This window comes from Pseudopipra pipra, chromosome 1 (genome assembly GCF_036250125.1).
Source record: "Pseudopipra pipra isolate bDixPip1 chromosome 1, bDixPip1.hap1, whole genome shotgun sequence".
NCBI classification, from domain to species: domain Eukaryota; kingdom Metazoa; phylum Chordata; class Aves; order Passeriformes; family Pipridae; genus Pseudopipra; species Pseudopipra pipra.
Window position 1 is genome coordinate 47,633,943 of NC_087549.1, and position 17,828 is coordinate 47,651,770.

The 17,828-nt window shown below is 39.4% G+C and overlaps 1 protein-coding gene across 1 annotated transcript in view; it reads right to left on the reverse strand.

The window, feature by feature from the left end:
• RMC1 (regulator of MON1-CCZ1) overlaps window positions 1-15,609 on the reverse strand; it is a 16,209-nt gene extending 600 nt beyond the window's left edge. The window contains exons 1-19 of the mRNA XM_064655175.1: window positions 15,373-15,609; window positions 13,553-13,629; window positions 12,007-12,091; window positions 11,567-11,623; window positions 10,405-10,491; window positions 9,057-9,197; window positions 7,323-7,426; window positions 6,768-6,857; window positions 6,008-6,113; window positions 4,580-4,691; window positions 3,532-3,576; window positions 3,093-3,146; window positions 2,670-2,798; window positions 2,230-2,336; window positions 1,408-1,527; window positions 1,124-1,201; window positions 862-966; window positions 708-776; window positions 336-561 (exon numbers count right to left, since the gene is read on the reverse strand). Coding sequence (XP_064511245.1) covers window positions 336-561; window positions 708-776; window positions 862-966; window positions 1,124-1,201; window positions 1,408-1,527; window positions 2,230-2,336; window positions 2,670-2,798; window positions 3,093-3,146; window positions 3,532-3,576; window positions 4,580-4,691; window positions 6,008-6,113; window positions 6,768-6,857; window positions 7,323-7,426; window positions 9,057-9,197; window positions 10,405-10,491; window positions 11,567-11,623; window positions 12,007-12,091; window positions 13,553-13,629; window positions 15,373-15,594 — 2,014 coding nt within the window. The 5' untranslated portion in view covers window positions 15,595-15,609. The remainder of the gene's footprint in view (window positions 1-335; window positions 562-707; window positions 777-861; window positions 967-1,123; window positions 1,202-1,407; window positions 1,528-2,229; window positions 2,337-2,669; window positions 2,799-3,092; window positions 3,147-3,531; window positions 3,577-4,579; window positions 4,692-6,007; window positions 6,114-6,767; window positions 6,858-7,322; window positions 7,427-9,056; window positions 9,198-10,404; window positions 10,492-11,566; window positions 11,624-12,006; window positions 12,092-13,552; window positions 13,630-15,372) is intronic.
• Window positions 15,610-17,828: the final 2,219 nt, after the last annotated feature.

Below are 17,828 nucleotides of genomic sequence, written 5' to 3' on the forward strand. Positions count from 1 at the left end.
ACAACTGAACTCAAGGGTTTCCTGACCCAGTTGCTGACCTCAGGAGAAAGCACTAATTGGAGATAATGGCTCTGCTAAGCTAAGCAGTGAGAGCAACTGCAAGTCAAATAGGTTAGTTAATCTGCAGGTTTCTGCTTGGCTCAGTCTCTTTACTCAGTCTTTATAAAGAAGTAATACAAGTTAATTCAGAATGATGCTTAAAGGTAAGCCTAAATATAGACTAAAATGTACCGGGAGTTTCATCTTCTAATACAGGCTCAACTGGATTGGTAGCAAAACAAATCTTACTTCTGTTTGAACAACCAAGTATCTTGGTCAAACTGCTTATTGCTCACCTGGTGTGAAACTAGGATTTCCTCGTAGCCGCTGATTTCTTTGTTCAAAGAATCGAAATATGGTATAGAAAAGCATGTCATCTTCTGCTTGCTTTGCTGCATCGAGGAATTTGCGGGCTGATATGCTGTCATGTCCTCCAATACCCCTGATGAATCTCAAGGCAGCCAAAACTTGGTGTTTGGACAACAGAACTTCCACTATTTCATCATTTGCTGTGGAAAGTCTCTGTGAAGTCAATCACAGCTGTAAGATTATGTTTCTAATGAATGCAAATGACTGAGATGCTAGCTAGTCACTTCAAGCTTGGTCAGGTAAGCTGTTTGACCAGTCTAACCCACATGTGGGGAGTTATGATAGTCAGAAATGCTTACTTTTAACATGTCCAGGGAGAGCTGATGTGCAGGAGGGTAAATGCTTTCCAGGGACAGTAAGAGACAAGCCTAGAGCAAAAGCAGAAATAATCTTAAAATTACAAGGACTTCTGACCTCCATCACCAGTTTATTGAAGCTGCTTGTCTCACATACCAAAGGCTTTGAGTCACTGAGCACATGGTACTGCAGAAACTGATGGAGCATGTAGAACAAGTTGTGTTGAACAAGGGTTTTGATGACCAGCTCATACAAGTAGTGCTGTGAATGCAGGAAGAAGACCATCAAAGGTATGTCTCTATACCAGTTTTTACAATCAAAAAGGCAGTATTGTATAGGACTGAGACAGGTGACCAAGACTGGACTAAAACTCCATTTCATGGAGTGGGGCAATATACTTGGCATATAAGTGATTTACCTGAACTGCAATCTGGAACTGGTTGAGAGAGCGAATGTATTCCATCAAGACTGCAATAGTGAACTTATGAGGTGCTTCCTGGACAAGGAAGAAAGTGTTAGGTAGAACTTGCATAGCTTCTCTATTTATGACAACCCCATAAGAACGGGCATCAAAATACCCTAATCCTGACAAAGCCTTCTGCAGCCTATCTCAAGCAGTCAGCTTAAGCTGGCTGCTCTGAGCCTGCTGCCAAATTAGCTCTTCAAATTACTTAATTTAATTAGCCCTTAAAATTGACTTACCTTCTTCTCTGTAAATACAGACAAAACATGTGTGTACATGTCAGACTGGTCAATAACTGCTTGAGTGCGGACAGGACGTTTCAGGAGTGGATTACTTCTACTCAGGCCTGTTTCTACCACCTAGAAGAAAAAAGTTTTTTTAAAAAGAAAACTACTGTTGTAGTACAGTTCTAATCAGACTCAGCTGTACAGACAGTTTTCTACTCTGAACATAACTATGAACATATTAAGGAGGAAGTTCATGTTATACTAGATGCATCTTGTTCGGTGGGGCTTTCCTATTACATTTAAAGCTGCTTTTTAAAGTTATATAAATACAGCTGCTATTATACACCTCAAAGCCAGGAGATGAATCAAACCTACTACACTGATGTAATACTCAAGATTTAGAAGGATTTTGAGTATGTGGCTGTACTCTGAGTGCTTGAACTTGGTTTTGTAACAGGAATTATGAGATGCATCAGGGCTGAATATTTTATGCAGTGATACAGTGTGCAGTGAGATCAGTGGTTTGGAAACTAAGGTATCAGTTATTGATTCAAAGTTGCTTTTTGAGCTTCTACCTTCTTCCTGCTTTCAAGTGCTGGGGTATGTTAGTCATCACTCTGAACATGAGCTATGCAGCACCTGCCACCCAAGTGCTAAGTGGAGGTCTTAGTGCACCTTGCACAGCAGACTTCTACTGTGAGCCTGAGGCAGCAAGGAGCTTGGGGTAGGCCCAAATTTCCTAAGTAGAAAAGAGCATGACTTCACCCTGATGCCACCTGAAATGGAAACAGCATCATCCCATCTCTGTAAGCTGCTGTAGCTAACATGGCTTACCATAGTATAGCTTTGCTCAGCTTCCAAGTACTTCTTATATTCATGATTCAGTTTGTCAAAAACAGTTGCAATCACAGACAGTGATCCCCTTTCTGGCTCACTGAGCACTGAAAAGAAAAAGAACTATGAGGGGAAAAAAACAGGGACTGTAATGTTGCCTTTTTCAAAAGGTGATCTCTAATTCAAATACATCTGACATGATTGAAAGCATTTCTTAAAAGTTTAAAATTTAAAGTTATGGGGGGGGTGGAGAGTTGAATTCTTTAATGCTGTTAAATTCCTTTAGAATGGTGACTGAGGGTAATCTAGGCAAATGACACCCAACAGGACCAAGCTGGCTTCAGAGGTGATCTTAAATCTAAGGACAGTCCAGCTATCTTGGGTATTTATGAATAAGCACTGTGGTACTTTGAAGATACAGATAATGCATTTGAACTTACTCTGAGAGCATACAGATAGGATAACCATTTTGCATTCTTTTCTTTGGAGAAGGAAATCCATTAGTTTTCCTTTATCTAGCAAGAGGTTAACTACAGGTTCAAGTTTCACCTGAAGACTCCAGAGGTAACCTTGATTTGAGAGAGTAAAACAAAGTAAATTGCCTTATATAGTATAGCCTTTTCCACCTTTAAACAAAAACACATCTACTTTATCACTTATTTGCCTATGTTTTAGAGCAGCATTACCCTTGAAAAGTTGTAGTAAAGATATAGTGTCATCCTCAGTTATCACTACCAAAAGCCATCAACTTAGCAGATGTACCTAATAAGTCCCTTACATTTTAAGCTGCTTTGTGCACTGAAGGTATAAACTAGTGCCACCCTGACACTGAATATTGTAAAGTCCAAGAGCTCACCACTTACCTTCACTTGCACTGATGATAATATCAGGTTGAAAGACAATCCAAGAAGAAGAATCTAAATGTTAAAGTTTTAACATTCATATTAACATTGATTCTCAACTGTTGCTACTGAATCCACATTACTGTACAGAAGCAGATCCCATTAACATACTTTCATTTACTGTCACTTGTGAGGCTTTTGAACCATGTTCTTGGAATTATATCTTCAATTCTATGGTGTACCTATTCAGTAATTTCATACATGTGTCTCAAATGACCAAGAAATGTGGTATTATACTAGATTTCAATATTTACAACTCTGTGAAAGCACTGTGTTACGAAAGACATTTTTTTGAAGTACATATGCATAATCAGCTAAAGCTGCACTTAAGGGGTCAAGGTAACAAATGCTAGCTCCTTCTGTGCTTGAGGTTCTTACATTTGGAGGATTTAAAGGATACAGAGTTTACATGGAACAGGAGCCTGACTTGTCACAGAAGCTGGACCTGCAGGAAAAAAAAAAAGAGCTGGAAGCTGTCCTAACTACAATTTTATACTGAAAAGGCAAGTATGGATTGTAACATTGCAGCATGCAGTCAAAAAGATCCATTTGTGTAGCCAGATGTTCCACAAGGAAAATCTGACACTGAGAAGGCAAACACATTCTTCAAAACACGATTGTTTGGTTTTTAGCTGAGGGAAATAACACCTGCAGAACTATTCCAGCTCTAGTACTATAATTCTAAATACACTGACTCCATTGGCTGTGTTTATATGTAATCACTTCAGTTTCTTTGAAAGGAAGGGTGATTTGAATTCTGACCTTTTGTTTAATACAAATCTACACCTGCAGATTTATCAGTCATGCTTGCTAACATGTGAAAGAGCTTTTAATGTGCAATCTTTTTTGTATAGAAGCATCTATCTCTTCTACAAGGAGAACCTTGCTGCTTTACCACCTGCTAGTGAAACTGTGCTCAGACTACTTCTAGCTACTTCCAGATTGAGGGTATTACCTGCTACACTTCTAGGACAGGAGAAGAAAAAGCTAATCCAAGAGGAATCATCTAAGTGTTTAAGGCATAACATTGATCACAGTGTTACTTCTAAATTGGTCTCAAACTTGATTCTGACCCTGGATTGTCTTTCAGCCTTCTTAGCTTCCTAAGTCACACAGTTGTGACTTAAGCCAGAAAAGCATAAAGTGCTTTTGAGCACACTCAAGTTTTTATAGCTGTGGCCAAAAGAAACCCCAAACCAACAATTTTCAAGTGTAAAAGCAAAGTACTATGTGAAGTATGCACCTTAAACAGCAACTCTTACTCTTTAGGCACACATTTGGAACACAAATTTATGCTCAGTTACTCCTTACCTTCTTTTTCCCCTCACCCTCTCAAATACGTGTAATTGAAATGTTAGTAACCAGCATCCTAAAAATTGAAGCACTTGTGTGAGCTGCTTTAAATATTCTTGGTAAATGTTAGGATATTCATTATATAGTGGTTTTACCTGCTACAGGTATTTGATAGGGTTGTATTGATCGAGGTGGAAGTACAAATTGATGGATGGTAGCAGACCCATCAAATTCTCCTCTTAGTTTGATGTCAAATATAACTGAAGTCTGCAATTAAAAAGAGGAAATCAGTATTCACAAATGTGAATTACCACCCATTTACATGTATTCAGGCTGCTTTTCACATTTCTGTCTTATTCTCTGTTAGAACCACTGAATGGCTGGAAGGGATGTACTATGGGTAGGGAATGCTTCACTTATCAGGCTCCTCAAACCTCCATTCCATCTGGCCTTGAACGCTTCCAGGGACAGGGCATCCCGTTACAGGGTCTCACTACATTCCTGTAAAGAGTTGCTTCCTTGTATCCAATCTAAATCTACCCTCCTTCCATTTAAAACCACTGCCCCTTGACCTGTCCCTACAGGCCCTGCTAAAAAGTCTCTCTCAATCTGTCCTGCATATATGACATGACTTTGATATTCACATCAAATTCACTGCTCAGTTATGGATGCTAGAAACTGCAAGGAAAATTCTGCAACTTCCTGTGCTATCCTCATACTTCTACCATTCACTCTTGTTCAACTCAGGTCACTAACACTTCTACCCAGTACAGGCTACCCTAGAAAACAGCTTTGCTTTCAGTTTCAGTGAAAACTGACTTCAATTACTGGTGTCTCCCAAAGTCAAGATGAATATGTTTTCTGAGTTTCTGTAGTCATGTTTGTAGCTTGACCAAAATGCTCAAGAATAAGTGCTCTGAGTTAAATGCTAATGTGTCGAATTAACATGAAATGTAACTCAAGTATCAACTAATCATCCTAAGGAAGTAACATGCCCCAGCTCTCAAAGAAGAACATAATACAAGAAGCCAAAGCCTTTCCACGAGTTATGAGCAAAGTACCACTTTAGCTTTACCACTGACTAAGCCTTCCTACTGAGACTACAGACAAGCAAGTTTTACCTATGCTACCATATGCATAAGAAAGCTTGTGTTCATTCAGATTTTTACAGATCCAGGCCTTCAAACTAAATGAGCACAAGTTTATGTTATAGAAATGTATAATTCAAATGTTTGTGATATGAGAAGTGTCCCAGGGTTAATAACTTAGTATCCAATTTAACTCTACCTCTTTGCATTATGCTTTAAAAGCCTACACAGTGCAGCAGCAGAATATCATAGGAAACTTAACAAGAAGCAAAACCAGAGTGTATGAAAAAGCAGGCATTAGCAACAGCCCTGATTAAATGATAGCTCAACAAGGTAAAAGAATAAATTTGAATCTCTTATACTGTTATGGTTTTGATCCTACAAATACTCTGGCTTTTGGCAAAGGCAACATAGAAAAACATTTTCTTGAGTGTTACTAATATCTGCCCATAACTTCTAAAAGTTACAGCATGATGTAACATAAATAAATCAGACCTCAGTATCCTGATGATGTACTACCACCAGGTTATCCACCACATTCAGTGCAAACTTCCCAGTTCTGTTCAGCTTTAAAATATGCGTCTTCTTACAGGAGCCCTCTCTGTGGAAACAACCAGAGATGAGAACTGGTCAGTAAGCCTGTTTAGACTATAAAAGCAGATGTCTCTTTGTCCTGGTTTTGCTGGAACTGAGTTTATTTTCTTCCTAGTAGCTGGTACAGTGCTGTATTTTGGGTTTAGTATGAGAATAACATTGATAACACATTGATGTTTTAGCTGTTGCTAAGCAGTGCTTACCCTAAATCAAGGACTTTTCAGTTTCCCATGCTCTGCCTGCACGCAGGTGTGCAAGAAGCTGGGAGGGAGCACAGCCAGGACAGTGGACCTGAACTGGCCAAAGGGATATTCCATAGCACAAGACATCATGCTCAGTATATAAGCTGGAGGGAGTTGGCCAGGATGATTGCTGCTTGTGTACAGGCTGGGTGGTGAGCAATTGTATTGTGTGTCACTTGTTTTTCATGGTTTTTTTCCCCTCCCTGCCCCTTTTCATTACTACCAGCTTTTATTTCACTTATTAAATTGTTTGTAATTTATGAGCTTTTACCTTTTTCTGATTCTCCTCCCCCTCCCAGCAGGGATTTGGGCAGAGAGTGAGCGAGCAGCTGTGTGGTACTTAGTTTCCAGATGGGGTTAAACCATGACACTCTCACACATACAAGAATTGCCCCTAATGTTTTTCATTCTGCTCTTACCTGGGTAAGTGATAGAGAACTACTTCTGCTCCTGTACTGTTGGAAGTCCTCGAGTGATGCCTCAAATACAGAACATAAAGCTGCCCGTATCTAACAAGACAACAGGATTAAAGCATTATTTTCAATTAAGAGCTCTACCAGTCTGTTAGAGACACACATTTTATCCTAAAAGAAGAAATGAGATTACCTAAGTCAGGTAATCATTTAATTAAAAGTGAAAGACTAAAACAGTACTTGATATATCACAATGCATGGCCTACACTCATGCAAGTTAGGCATCTCTGAACAACTCCTCTATCAAAATATCAATTAATAAATGAAACATTCTCAAAATTTCTGTACTAATCAAGAACAATTTCATGTAATACTTCTCAGTTTGCCTCCCCTCCCCACCTTTCCCCAAGAGGGTTGTTTAGATGTTTTGTTCAAGGCCATAACTGAAGCACTTTAAAGCAACGGCACTGCTAAAACAAGAAAAAGTGCAAGAAAAAGTTCTCTCAGCATCCCCAAACTGTCACACTTTCCCAAGAAAGACCTGATGAGTTAGATACGTACATTGTGGCCATAGCAATATCTCTTTCAGAAAGGCTGAGCTTGGACGACTTGGGTGCTGCAGGTAACTCAATTTCAAATTTTGATAGTTTTGACATGGTTCCACTCTGTTAAACAGCAAAACAAAAGCTGTCAAGACCTGAACCAGAAAGATCCCGAGCCACCTTTCCTCAAAAGCGTATCGACAGCGCCGCCACGAGGAGAAGGATGGTCACAGCCGAAAAGAAAGGGGTTTATGCTTGCTTTCCTAAAACAATCCCCAGTGTGTGATTCTAAACACATACTTCTGCTATTGTAACTTTACTTTTATAAAATCAACGTCTTGATTTTATAAAATCAACTTCAGCTAGAGAAATATTTCTATTTTAATTATGTCAAGATAAATTTGTATGCAAATCCCATGTAAAATTGGCCTGGCAGTTCTCAAGTTCCCTTCTCTCTTCCAGCAAAGTACATGATCCAACTCTTAAATACCTGCTTACTGGGGAAAATATCAGTACGTCCTATCAGCCACAGTCTCCTTTTGTTCCTGCTAACTCCAGAATCTGCCTTATACTTAAAGCATATCCTGGCTTCTGCCCAAGGTTTCCTCTCTCCTCTTCCTCTTTTCTATGGAATTTATATTTAAGCAAGTTTTAAAAATTTCCAAAGCTTCTACTGAAATTCACTTCCTACTCTCATTAACTCATTCTTGAGTGTGAAGTATGAACACTACAGAAGTATTTCCTTTGCTAGAGCTCTATTTGCAAATACTATTTTAGTACAGTACCTTTCTCAGGATATCTTTAAATATTACCTCCTGAACACATAATAAAAATTATTTAGCTTCAAGCTGCAACTTTAACACAAAATGTTAAAGAGGGGGAAGCGTGACCTAAATCAATAGAAAGAAAACTGTGAGAGGCTAGTGAGTGGCTGGCTACTCAGCCACCTAAAAGAACATCATTTCAAGATGCAGTACAGACCCTACACAAGATTAACCCAAGCCAGGAAACTCACTTGAATAAGCTGCTTTTTTAATCTCTTCCCTTAGACTGCAACAGAAATCTTCCTAATCCCTTGACATGAGCAAGCAAAATGCTGTAGTTCTTTTCCTCGTTTTTAAAATCATCTAACTCCATGGTTAACTTAAAACAGATGCTAGTTTACACTACACTTTTTCCAAGACAAAAAGAAAAATATTTTCCCAGAAACTGTGAATGTTGTTTACAGGGAAGAACACCAAGAGAAATAAATACTGCAAACAAAGCCCTCTTGTGCTTGGGACAACTGTTGTTTCTTTCTTCTTTTTCTGTTTTTCATCCACTCACATTTAGAAGGTTGTAATTACAAACACAAGTGAAAGGCCCTTATTTTTTCTTTATCATACTACAGAGTGCAAATGCCCCTATTAAAAGTAAATCATAAATACCTATTTAAGTGAAAAAAAAAGATCACTTGAAAGACATTTAAGTTGTAAAATATTTAGTCACCAATTTTTTCTTTCCTTTTGGAAGATCAACTGTCCAACCTTGGCTGGACACACCTCTTTCCAAAGAGGATGTAAAAACCAGCAAATTACTTAATTTTAATACATCACCTAATGAACTACCTATAGATTTGCTTATTGTCATACAAGGATGTGAACATGTGCATCTCTTGAAATAAATCCAGGAAAAGCAATAGAACACTTGAGTGAAGAAGCAGCTTAAGAAAAGGAAGCACACTAAATGAAAAGTTTGGAACACATCCCTTTACCTTGAAATAGAATGGCTGCAGGACATTGCCAAGGACAGTGGTGGAAAGAAGGATAACAGAGCTCTCTGGACAATACATGTACCAGTTGACATTAATACTCTGATTCTTCAGAAGTTTTAAACTTCGTTTCTCTGGTAATACCTGGAAACACAGGATATTAGCATTGTATTACCAGCAATATCCAACAGCATAAATGGCACTACATAGTAACACGGGATAGTAAGTGAGAAACAACTAAGTGTAAGGACATTTACAGGGCTAGAATTAAAAATCAGAAACCTGACAATTACAGCATTGGCCCCAATTTACTGTAGCTAAGGAAATGCACATCAAATCCTCCTCAAACCCTAATGCAGTCAAAGGTGCTGTGTCTTCCCACTCATCCAGATAGGGGTATAGGTTCTGTCCATAACAGAGTAAACAGCTAGCTTGACACAACTAGTGAAATTTTATTAAAAAGTTCTTTTTACAATGTCTTTGCTGCGTTCACTCCCCAGTTTCCCTAATCTTTTATATTTTAACAACTAAAACAGTATATAAATGTATGCTGTTCATTTTAAGGGCTTAAATATCTTCTCTTAAAAAACATACTTTTTTGATTTGGTCCTTTTACCTGCAGGGTTGACATTCATAATCCTTTTAGGTGCTAAATATATATTTTCCCTCTCAATCAGCAGGAAATAATGCTGCTTTTTCAGTTATTTTCTTCAGTACAAGTTATTAGTAACAGTAATTACATGAAACATCGTGTCTTAGCTCCAGGACTGAAACTATTGGGAAGTGTACAACTTTTTTTTTAGGAAGTTTTTACATATCCCTCATTGTGACTGTCAGAAAGGGTTATTTATTCATTAGACTTCTTTAAAAACATATGTAAAGGTAATTACATGTTACACAGAGAACTCAATGAGATCAATACAGGAAAAAGCTTCCAATTTGCAGAAGTGTATACTAGCTAGTCAATTATTCACTCTTTGCTGCATTTTAAGCATGCACACATCCTCCCTAAAGCTAATTAATTTTGCATGAAGTGGTATTTCACATTAGATTTTAAATACTCATTTCCATACAAGCCAAGAGCAGCTCTTAATTTAGAGTTCTCAAGGCTTAGTTGAGTACTCCTTTATACAGGGTCTTTAAACCTGTTCATGACAAATTTGCTCTGCTCCAAAAAAGTATTTCTCTCAAAAAAAAAGTAATTGCAGTCTGCAAACCAAATGGCAGAATTTGTCTTTTTTTGTAATGCACTTTCTCAATTGGAGAGACAGAAGAAAGGAATTCAAATATACTGTCACAAATTTACATTTTCAAATCTCTAAACATGTCCTATGGGAGTTATTTGTGTTACCTGGTAGAACTCAATTCCTTGATCTGTGATGAAGACAATTTCTGTAGAACTCGTCCAGCAGAATCCTAGAATATTGGCATTCTTTGTCTTTTAACAAACAAGCAAACAAATACTCTTTTACTTGGAAAAATTAACTATTCACATAAGTTAATATTACTAAATGAAGAACATGAGACCAAAGGCAATTTAGGTATCACATCTCTGGAGTTAATACTTTTAGCCAGCCAGATACCCAGCACATATCAGTCGCTTTTATAAAGACTTCCAAAACTACATATGAACACAACTACTGTATGACCTGGATTTTTGGCAGCATGTAAGATTTACAAGTTTATTATACAATGAAATTTTATTTTCAACCTAGGTAAAACTAGGTTCTTCTGCTTCAAAATGTACTGTCAATTCAACCAATTCCTGACACAAAAAGCAGTTTCCTCATGTTGAGAGAAAGTGGAAAAATTTGCAATGACTTCACTCAGAAGTCTACTTCTACTACTACACTCAGAAGTTTCACCACCATAAAAGCTTTGTTAGAATGGTTTACTCCAACACATAATCCTAAATAATGAAGCAGACAGTGCTTCAGCTTTAAAAGCTACAGAAATAAAGGCATTTTTGCAAATCAGGTGTATAAAAATCTACTTTACCATTCTCTTACTCAAAAATGTAATTTGTCTTAGTTAAAAGTTGGAAAGTACCAAATAATGACAATACTACTTGTTTCTGGTAAAATAATCATCAAAAAATTAGAAGGATTATTTAAAAATACCAAAAATAATATCCAAACTAGTAATAGCTTACTATTACTGATTAGCGAAATTAGGGTAAAACATCCACAATAACACATCTGGCATTAATATCATTACTGTCCACTGTTTCTGTATCATCAGCACTTTGTCTCTTCTCCTTCCCAAACCTTGACATCATTTCCACTCCTTGCTAGGAAAGAATTACATTCACAGGACCAGGAAGTTTTTTATGAGATCGTCAGTACGTGTTTGTTCACCTTAATTTAGATAAATAGTGGTGACTGCATACCTCATTTACTCCACATTAGTATTTTGAAAGGTATCTCAATTAGTTCTGTTGTAGAGTAGAGGCCACCAGTGTAACTAACATTAAAGTTTCACTTAAGCATATAAGCTTGGGACATTTAACTTACCTTACATTCCTGTGTATATTCTAGCTGAGGGCTATCTGGAATAAAATTCAAAAAATCCTGCAAAAACATCCATTAAGTGTATTAGAAGTTATGAAGACAGACTGGCTACGTACATAGATACAAAAGAACAGATACTAGTTTATCAAATTGTTTTGGATGGCATATATCAAAGAAAAACTTGACTCACTATATTCCGCTTCACCCCTGCCAGAGAATTCTTTATAGAAGTTGGCTCCCCCTTATACTTTTTCTTAAATGATGATATTAGCAAGACAGTAATGCTGCCTGTCCAGCCTCTCAGGATGATAGAGGAATTTTTCACTACAGCTCTTGTTAGCCACCAGACCTCTTGAACATTTGTCTCAGAGACTTCTACTCTGGTACTGTAAGGAGAAGATTTCCAGCTCCAATTCCCTATCTGCAGGGTGTAGGTTTCTTACCACACTCTTCAAAGTTCTCTGCACAGCCAGAATCTTGTTCCCCAAGGAAAATTTGATGCACTTCACTTCTCCTTTATCTTCCATTCTATACAGAAAGAAATACAAGTTATGAAATTATCTTCTAAAACAATTTATTACAGAACTCTGTAATGTACCCTCAAAAAAACAAGGAGAGAGGAAAAAAGTGTAATGCAAATGATTTTGAATACAGATTATTACTGTTACCTGGCAGTAATGGATTCAAAACCCAGACTGAAAAATTATATCAGCTTACTCTTCAAAGGAACACATTTTTTACAGAATCACAGAAGAGGTTGCACAAATTAGCACCTAAGGTCACTACAAATGCTCAGCTCTGTTGGCCTGTGGTGTGGAACTGGAAGACTTGTGGGACTACTCAAACCTGCATTATTGGTCCTGTCCCAGTGAGTCGGGAGTACTGTGGCATCCACCAATATCCTGCAATCAGCTCCTTTACTTCCAGGACTACATCTAATTAACACAAGCCTACTTGCTTCCTCTTTAGGACACATCATCTGGAAGAACCTCTTACATCAAAGGGAGAGTGAGGCTGTTTTCACACCATCAAACAAAATTAAAAATGTATTCTTACCAAATAAGCATCAGTTCAGTTGGCACAGATAAGGTAGTTCTACTTCCAGTATATGTTATTAAGTCCACACAAAGGGAGAGTGAGATAGTCAAGCAGGAAAATTGTGGAATCTCATGAAGTTCTCTTAGTATTTTCAGCTCCCTCAGGATTTGTGACAAGGGTAGTCAAATAAAAACAGCAACTTTCAGGAGGGCCCTATGCAATACCTAACAGATCACAGCAAACACACCTCAACTACGAATTGTTTCACCCACATCTATACTGAAGCAACCTTCGAGTGAAAGAACACTTCCTTAGACATGGACAGCAGAGTTCAAAGAGCCATCACTCTTGACAGTGGCATATATAAAATAGTTTTGTAAAGACAAAGTCATTTAGTTGAAAGTATTGTTGTTGTCAGATACCAGAAAAAACGTTTCCACAAGAAACAGAAGGCAAAAAAGAAGCCAAGTTAGGTTAAACAAGGAACAGAATGCAAGAAACCCACATGTAGATTTGTACATTGTGCTTGAATCATAGGCGTAAAATTCATTAATTACACATTTAAGTTTACTTCATTCTGTTTAACTTGCTAACTGTATCCTTAGAGAAGTCATTGCTACTGTAGGAATCACAAGTCTGAATATCCATATTCTCTTGCGTGTTATAGCACATTTTAATAAAACACTATTGTTTGAAAAAAAAGAAGACACAGCCTAATAACTTTTTTTCCCCCCAGAAGACTATAAATTTGTAAGGGCAAAGCATACCATCTTAACTGCAAGATTATCACAGAATCACAGAATATGCTAGGTTGGAAGGGACCCACAAGGATCATCGAGTCCAACTCCTGGCCCTGCACAGGATAAGTTTTATGCCTGAATTACAGCAAATCAGGAATAAGCACCTAATTTAAAGATCGCATAATTTCATCCCCAGACAAAGGTGCCTTACCTGAAGGAGATGGGATTTCTATCCTCTAAACCTTTAACAACAACTCCTGTAGCTCCACCAGATCGAACAGCAAAAACCTACAAAAAAAGTTGTGAGCGTATTTTTAACTTGTTCAAAGTCATAACCTTAACATGCTGCCTTTAATTCTTAAGCCACGCCTTTAATTCTTCTTTTACTAGATACAATTTTTGTTCTTCCACAGATCTGCCAGTTCACACTAAGATAATCAATTCCTCAGTGTGAATAATCAATTCCTTCCTCTGGACTTCCAAGTCTGCTTATAGTTGACAGGTTTCCAATGGTATTATTACAAGTCTTGTAGCATATTCTGAACTAGCGGGCAAGTTAAAACAGGAAAAATCTCTATAATCCATTATCTTTTTTTTCTTTCTTATATTAATATTTTCCTAAATCAGGTGTTAGCAAAAGTATCCAAGACATCAGGGCATTGCTTAAAACAAAAAGGAAATCAGCTTGGGGATTGGGAAGAGATGCAACTCAATGACCCAGAAGCTTGATCCTGGCAGAACATGCTACTAGAAGGAATACTTTAATAGTAATCTGCAGTTTTGCACTGGTGAGGCTGCACCTCGAGTGCTGTGTCCAGTTCTGGGCCCCGCAGTTTAGGAATATTGTTGAGGTGCTGGAGCATGTCCAGAGAAGTGTTGAAGGGTCTGGAGCACAAGTCCTACGAGGAGTGGTTGAAAGAGCTAGGGCTGTTTATCCTGGAGACGAGGAAGTTTAGGGGTGACCTTATCCCTTTCTACAACTGCCTGAAAGGAGGCTGTGGCCAGGTGGGGGTCAGTCTCTTCTCCCAGGCAGCAAGTGACAGGACAAGAGGACATAGTCTTAAGCTGCACCACGGAGACTTAGGTTGGGCATTCGGAACAATTTCTTCCCAGAAAGGGTGATTAGATATTGGAATGGACTGCTGAGGGAGGTGGTGGAGTCACCGTCCCTGGAGGTGCTTCAGGAAAGACTGGATGTGGCACTTAGTGCCATGGTCTAGATGGCAAGACGGTGTTCAGTCAAAGGTTGGACTTAGGTTAGACAACCTAAGTTGTCTTATTTCTTGCAACGGCAAGGAACACATCCCAGAAGTACTGCCTGCTCTCCAAACACCCCTGATCATGTCCACACCACATATGGCAAAGCTATACGGGGAAGAAACCTTGAAGGTTTTGACTCTGTGAATGCTGAGGTCGCAGAATGGTTACGGGAATTAGACAGTGGAATGTATCTACACCTATATAAGCCTGATGACAGACTGTGGATCTTTTAACTATACTGAGCTCAAAAGCCCACAGGGGTATTAAGGAAAACATGCTTAAAAGCACTAAAAGCCAAGAAATGGCCAACGTGGGTCTGAGACACAAGTAAAGCTATAAATGTTATTTTTTTATGATTATATTGAATTTCAGGAATTGAAAAGACGGTGGCAGGGGAATCAGAGACATACATTAAGCTAACAGTGAGGTGACAAAGTCTGACAATCATGCTAGGACGCTTGGAACAAAAAGGAAAAGTGCTGACTGAAGAATTCCAGAAAGACCTTACGGCAGCGAGAGTAAGGCAGGTAAAATTCAACCTAATAAACTGGGGGGGAGGGGGTGGAATCTGCCGCCTGTAGCACGATGACAAGTCCCGAGCCAGCACCCGGAGGGAAGGGGAACAACCAGGCTCATGCTCAGCAGCCGAGGGGAGGGGAGGAAACCAAACCCGGGCGTGAGAGCCTCCAGACCCCGCTCCTCGGAGAGCAGCAGCGGGCTGTGCCGAGCCCCTCGGCCCGTGTGAGGGCGGGGAGGCCCCGCCGCCCCCACCTGCTTGTTGGCCTCGTCGAAGAAGACGCAGTTGACGGGGTTCGCCTTCTCGAAGTGCACGGGCCGCGCGCACAGCGCCAGGTAACAGCCGCCGCCCTCCCCGCCGGGCCGCGCTCTCCCCTCGCCGCCTTCTCCTCCTCCTCCTCCTCCTCCTCCTCCCGCTGCTCCCGGCGCCTCCTCCTCCGCCGGCCCCGGCGGCTCCCGGCTCATGGCGGCGGCCATGGACGAGCCCCCCCCGCCGCCGCCCGGGCCGCCGCTTCCTGTTTACACTCCCCTCGCGCGTGACGCGGGACGCTCCCGCCTTAAAGGCGCCGCGGCGGCCGGAGAAGGGAGGGAGGAGAGGAGGAAAGAGGGGAAGGAGGAGAAGAAGAAGGAGAAGAAGGAGGCGGCTCTCTGTTTCAGTCTGCGGATTCGCGGCACAGGGCTGCTGGCGGGAGTAGGGTATCGGGACCTAGACCTTGTCCGGAGAGCAGGCAAATTTCTATTTCCCCTGCAGTAAGTGGTGCCGCTGTTTTAATCGGAAAGCTTTTAAATTGGTACAATCTCAAATTTCCCCTCTCTGAACCAATGTCTTCTCCGTCTTTTGCTCGCTATATCGCATTTCAAAGTCAGCCAAGCGGGCGAGAGACCCTGCACTTAGAACAGCCCCAGATCCCAAATGGTGCAAAGCTCGGAGAGGCGGGGATGTGTCGGACATCAACATCTGAAGGGTACCAGTGACCTTAACAAATGAAAGCGGGAACCTGAGAAGCTGTAAAAACTCTTTCATAAAAGGTGTGAATGCTTGCAAAGAGGCAGCTAAGGAACACGCCGAAGGAGCGTGGAGTTACAGGATGGTTCCACAATGTAAATATTTAGGGGTGCAAATATTAGAGGAGTTAAAAAGGAGGAATGAAGGTCCTAGGGTTAGCTCTGACTTTAACCAGTGCCATTTATCAGGGCACCCCTCTAGCTGGGAGGACTTACTTATTCTGCTTTTTAAAGCAAAGGTAGTGGACTTCAAAACAGTAGCAGACAAACAAAAGCACTTTGTCTTTCTAAACCAAAACAGCATCGAGGAGGCCACGACAAGTGCGGGGCTTTTGGCCCAACCTTTTACAGTGCTTTTAAAAACAACACAACCCAAAACTTTCAGGTGAGGGAAAAAAAGGAACCAGCTATTTCAGAGCTCTGCCTTTAATTGTCCGCATCATCACTGTGAAGCAGTCACTATTGATCCTGCTCCTGGGCAGGAAACTGCTTTTCAGTGGTTTGTTGTAAAATAGTTCAGAAATGGAAATTATACTCTGAAAATAGCCCTTATTTCAGGGACAATATTAATAAAGCATTATTAAGTTAAAGTCTGGCTTGGTCCTCAGCATTTATGCTTATTTGTATTTTAGTCTTGACAGTGAACTAGCAGTGGGATTTTTTTGGTTGATGCACTGGCTAATGCCTTAGTTCACTAGTTGCAAACCCTACAGTATGATTCAGAATTTTTGAGAGAATATCAATTATATATTTGCTTATTGGTTTAGAAAGGGAAATTTAAAAAGGGGGGGGGGAAGACTGAGATCTTACCGATTTAAAAATTTTCAGATTAAAACAGAGTAGCACAGCTTAGTACAGGAGAAATAGAAATTTAAATACCAAGATACTAAGACATACTATCATACAAACAACTGCTGACTGACTTGTGACCCAGTTAGTCCATCTGCAATAATTTCACATTAGACTAGAGACACTGAAGTCACAACTAGGAATTACAGCAAGATGTTTGTTCTGCAGAATCCTCCTGCATCATCAAACAATTCTGTGTTAACTGGAGATGACAAGTATTTCCAAAGCATTTAAAGTACCTAATAGTTTATAATTTTTTACAAAATAAAAAAATTAATTTCATGTTAGCCAGAAATTTAGTTAATCCAAGGTCAAAATTTAAAAAATTCTACTGACATTTAACCTTCTCCTACTTCTCTAAAGAACAGCATGCACTTCCTATAATTGCAGTACAAACTGAGCTATCTTGTGGCTGAAATCAGCAGACAAGTAAATAAACACACAACCTGAAACTCTTGTGATGGCAAATTCCGAAACTAAGATCCTATTTGCTTAATAATAATAATAATAATAATAATAATAATAATCCTGGAACCTTTTATTTCAAAGGAGTCCGGGAAAATGCTTGTTTTAGCAAATACTTGTTTTCAACTACTTGAAAACATACCAAGATGTCTTAAAATCTCAAAGCAAATTCCTGAGCCAGTTTTACTGCTGGAAGTAAACATATATATGATATAAAATATAGAATATAGAATATGATTGGGCCCAATAGCTTTAAATTAGACTTAAGAACAATTACTTCATTTATTTGGGGGGTGTTGTGTGGTTTGTTTTTGGGTTTTTTTTTTAAACCTGTGCTAGCCAAATTTTAGAAAGAAATTAAAAATTATAGTAACAACTGTGGGTTCAGTCCA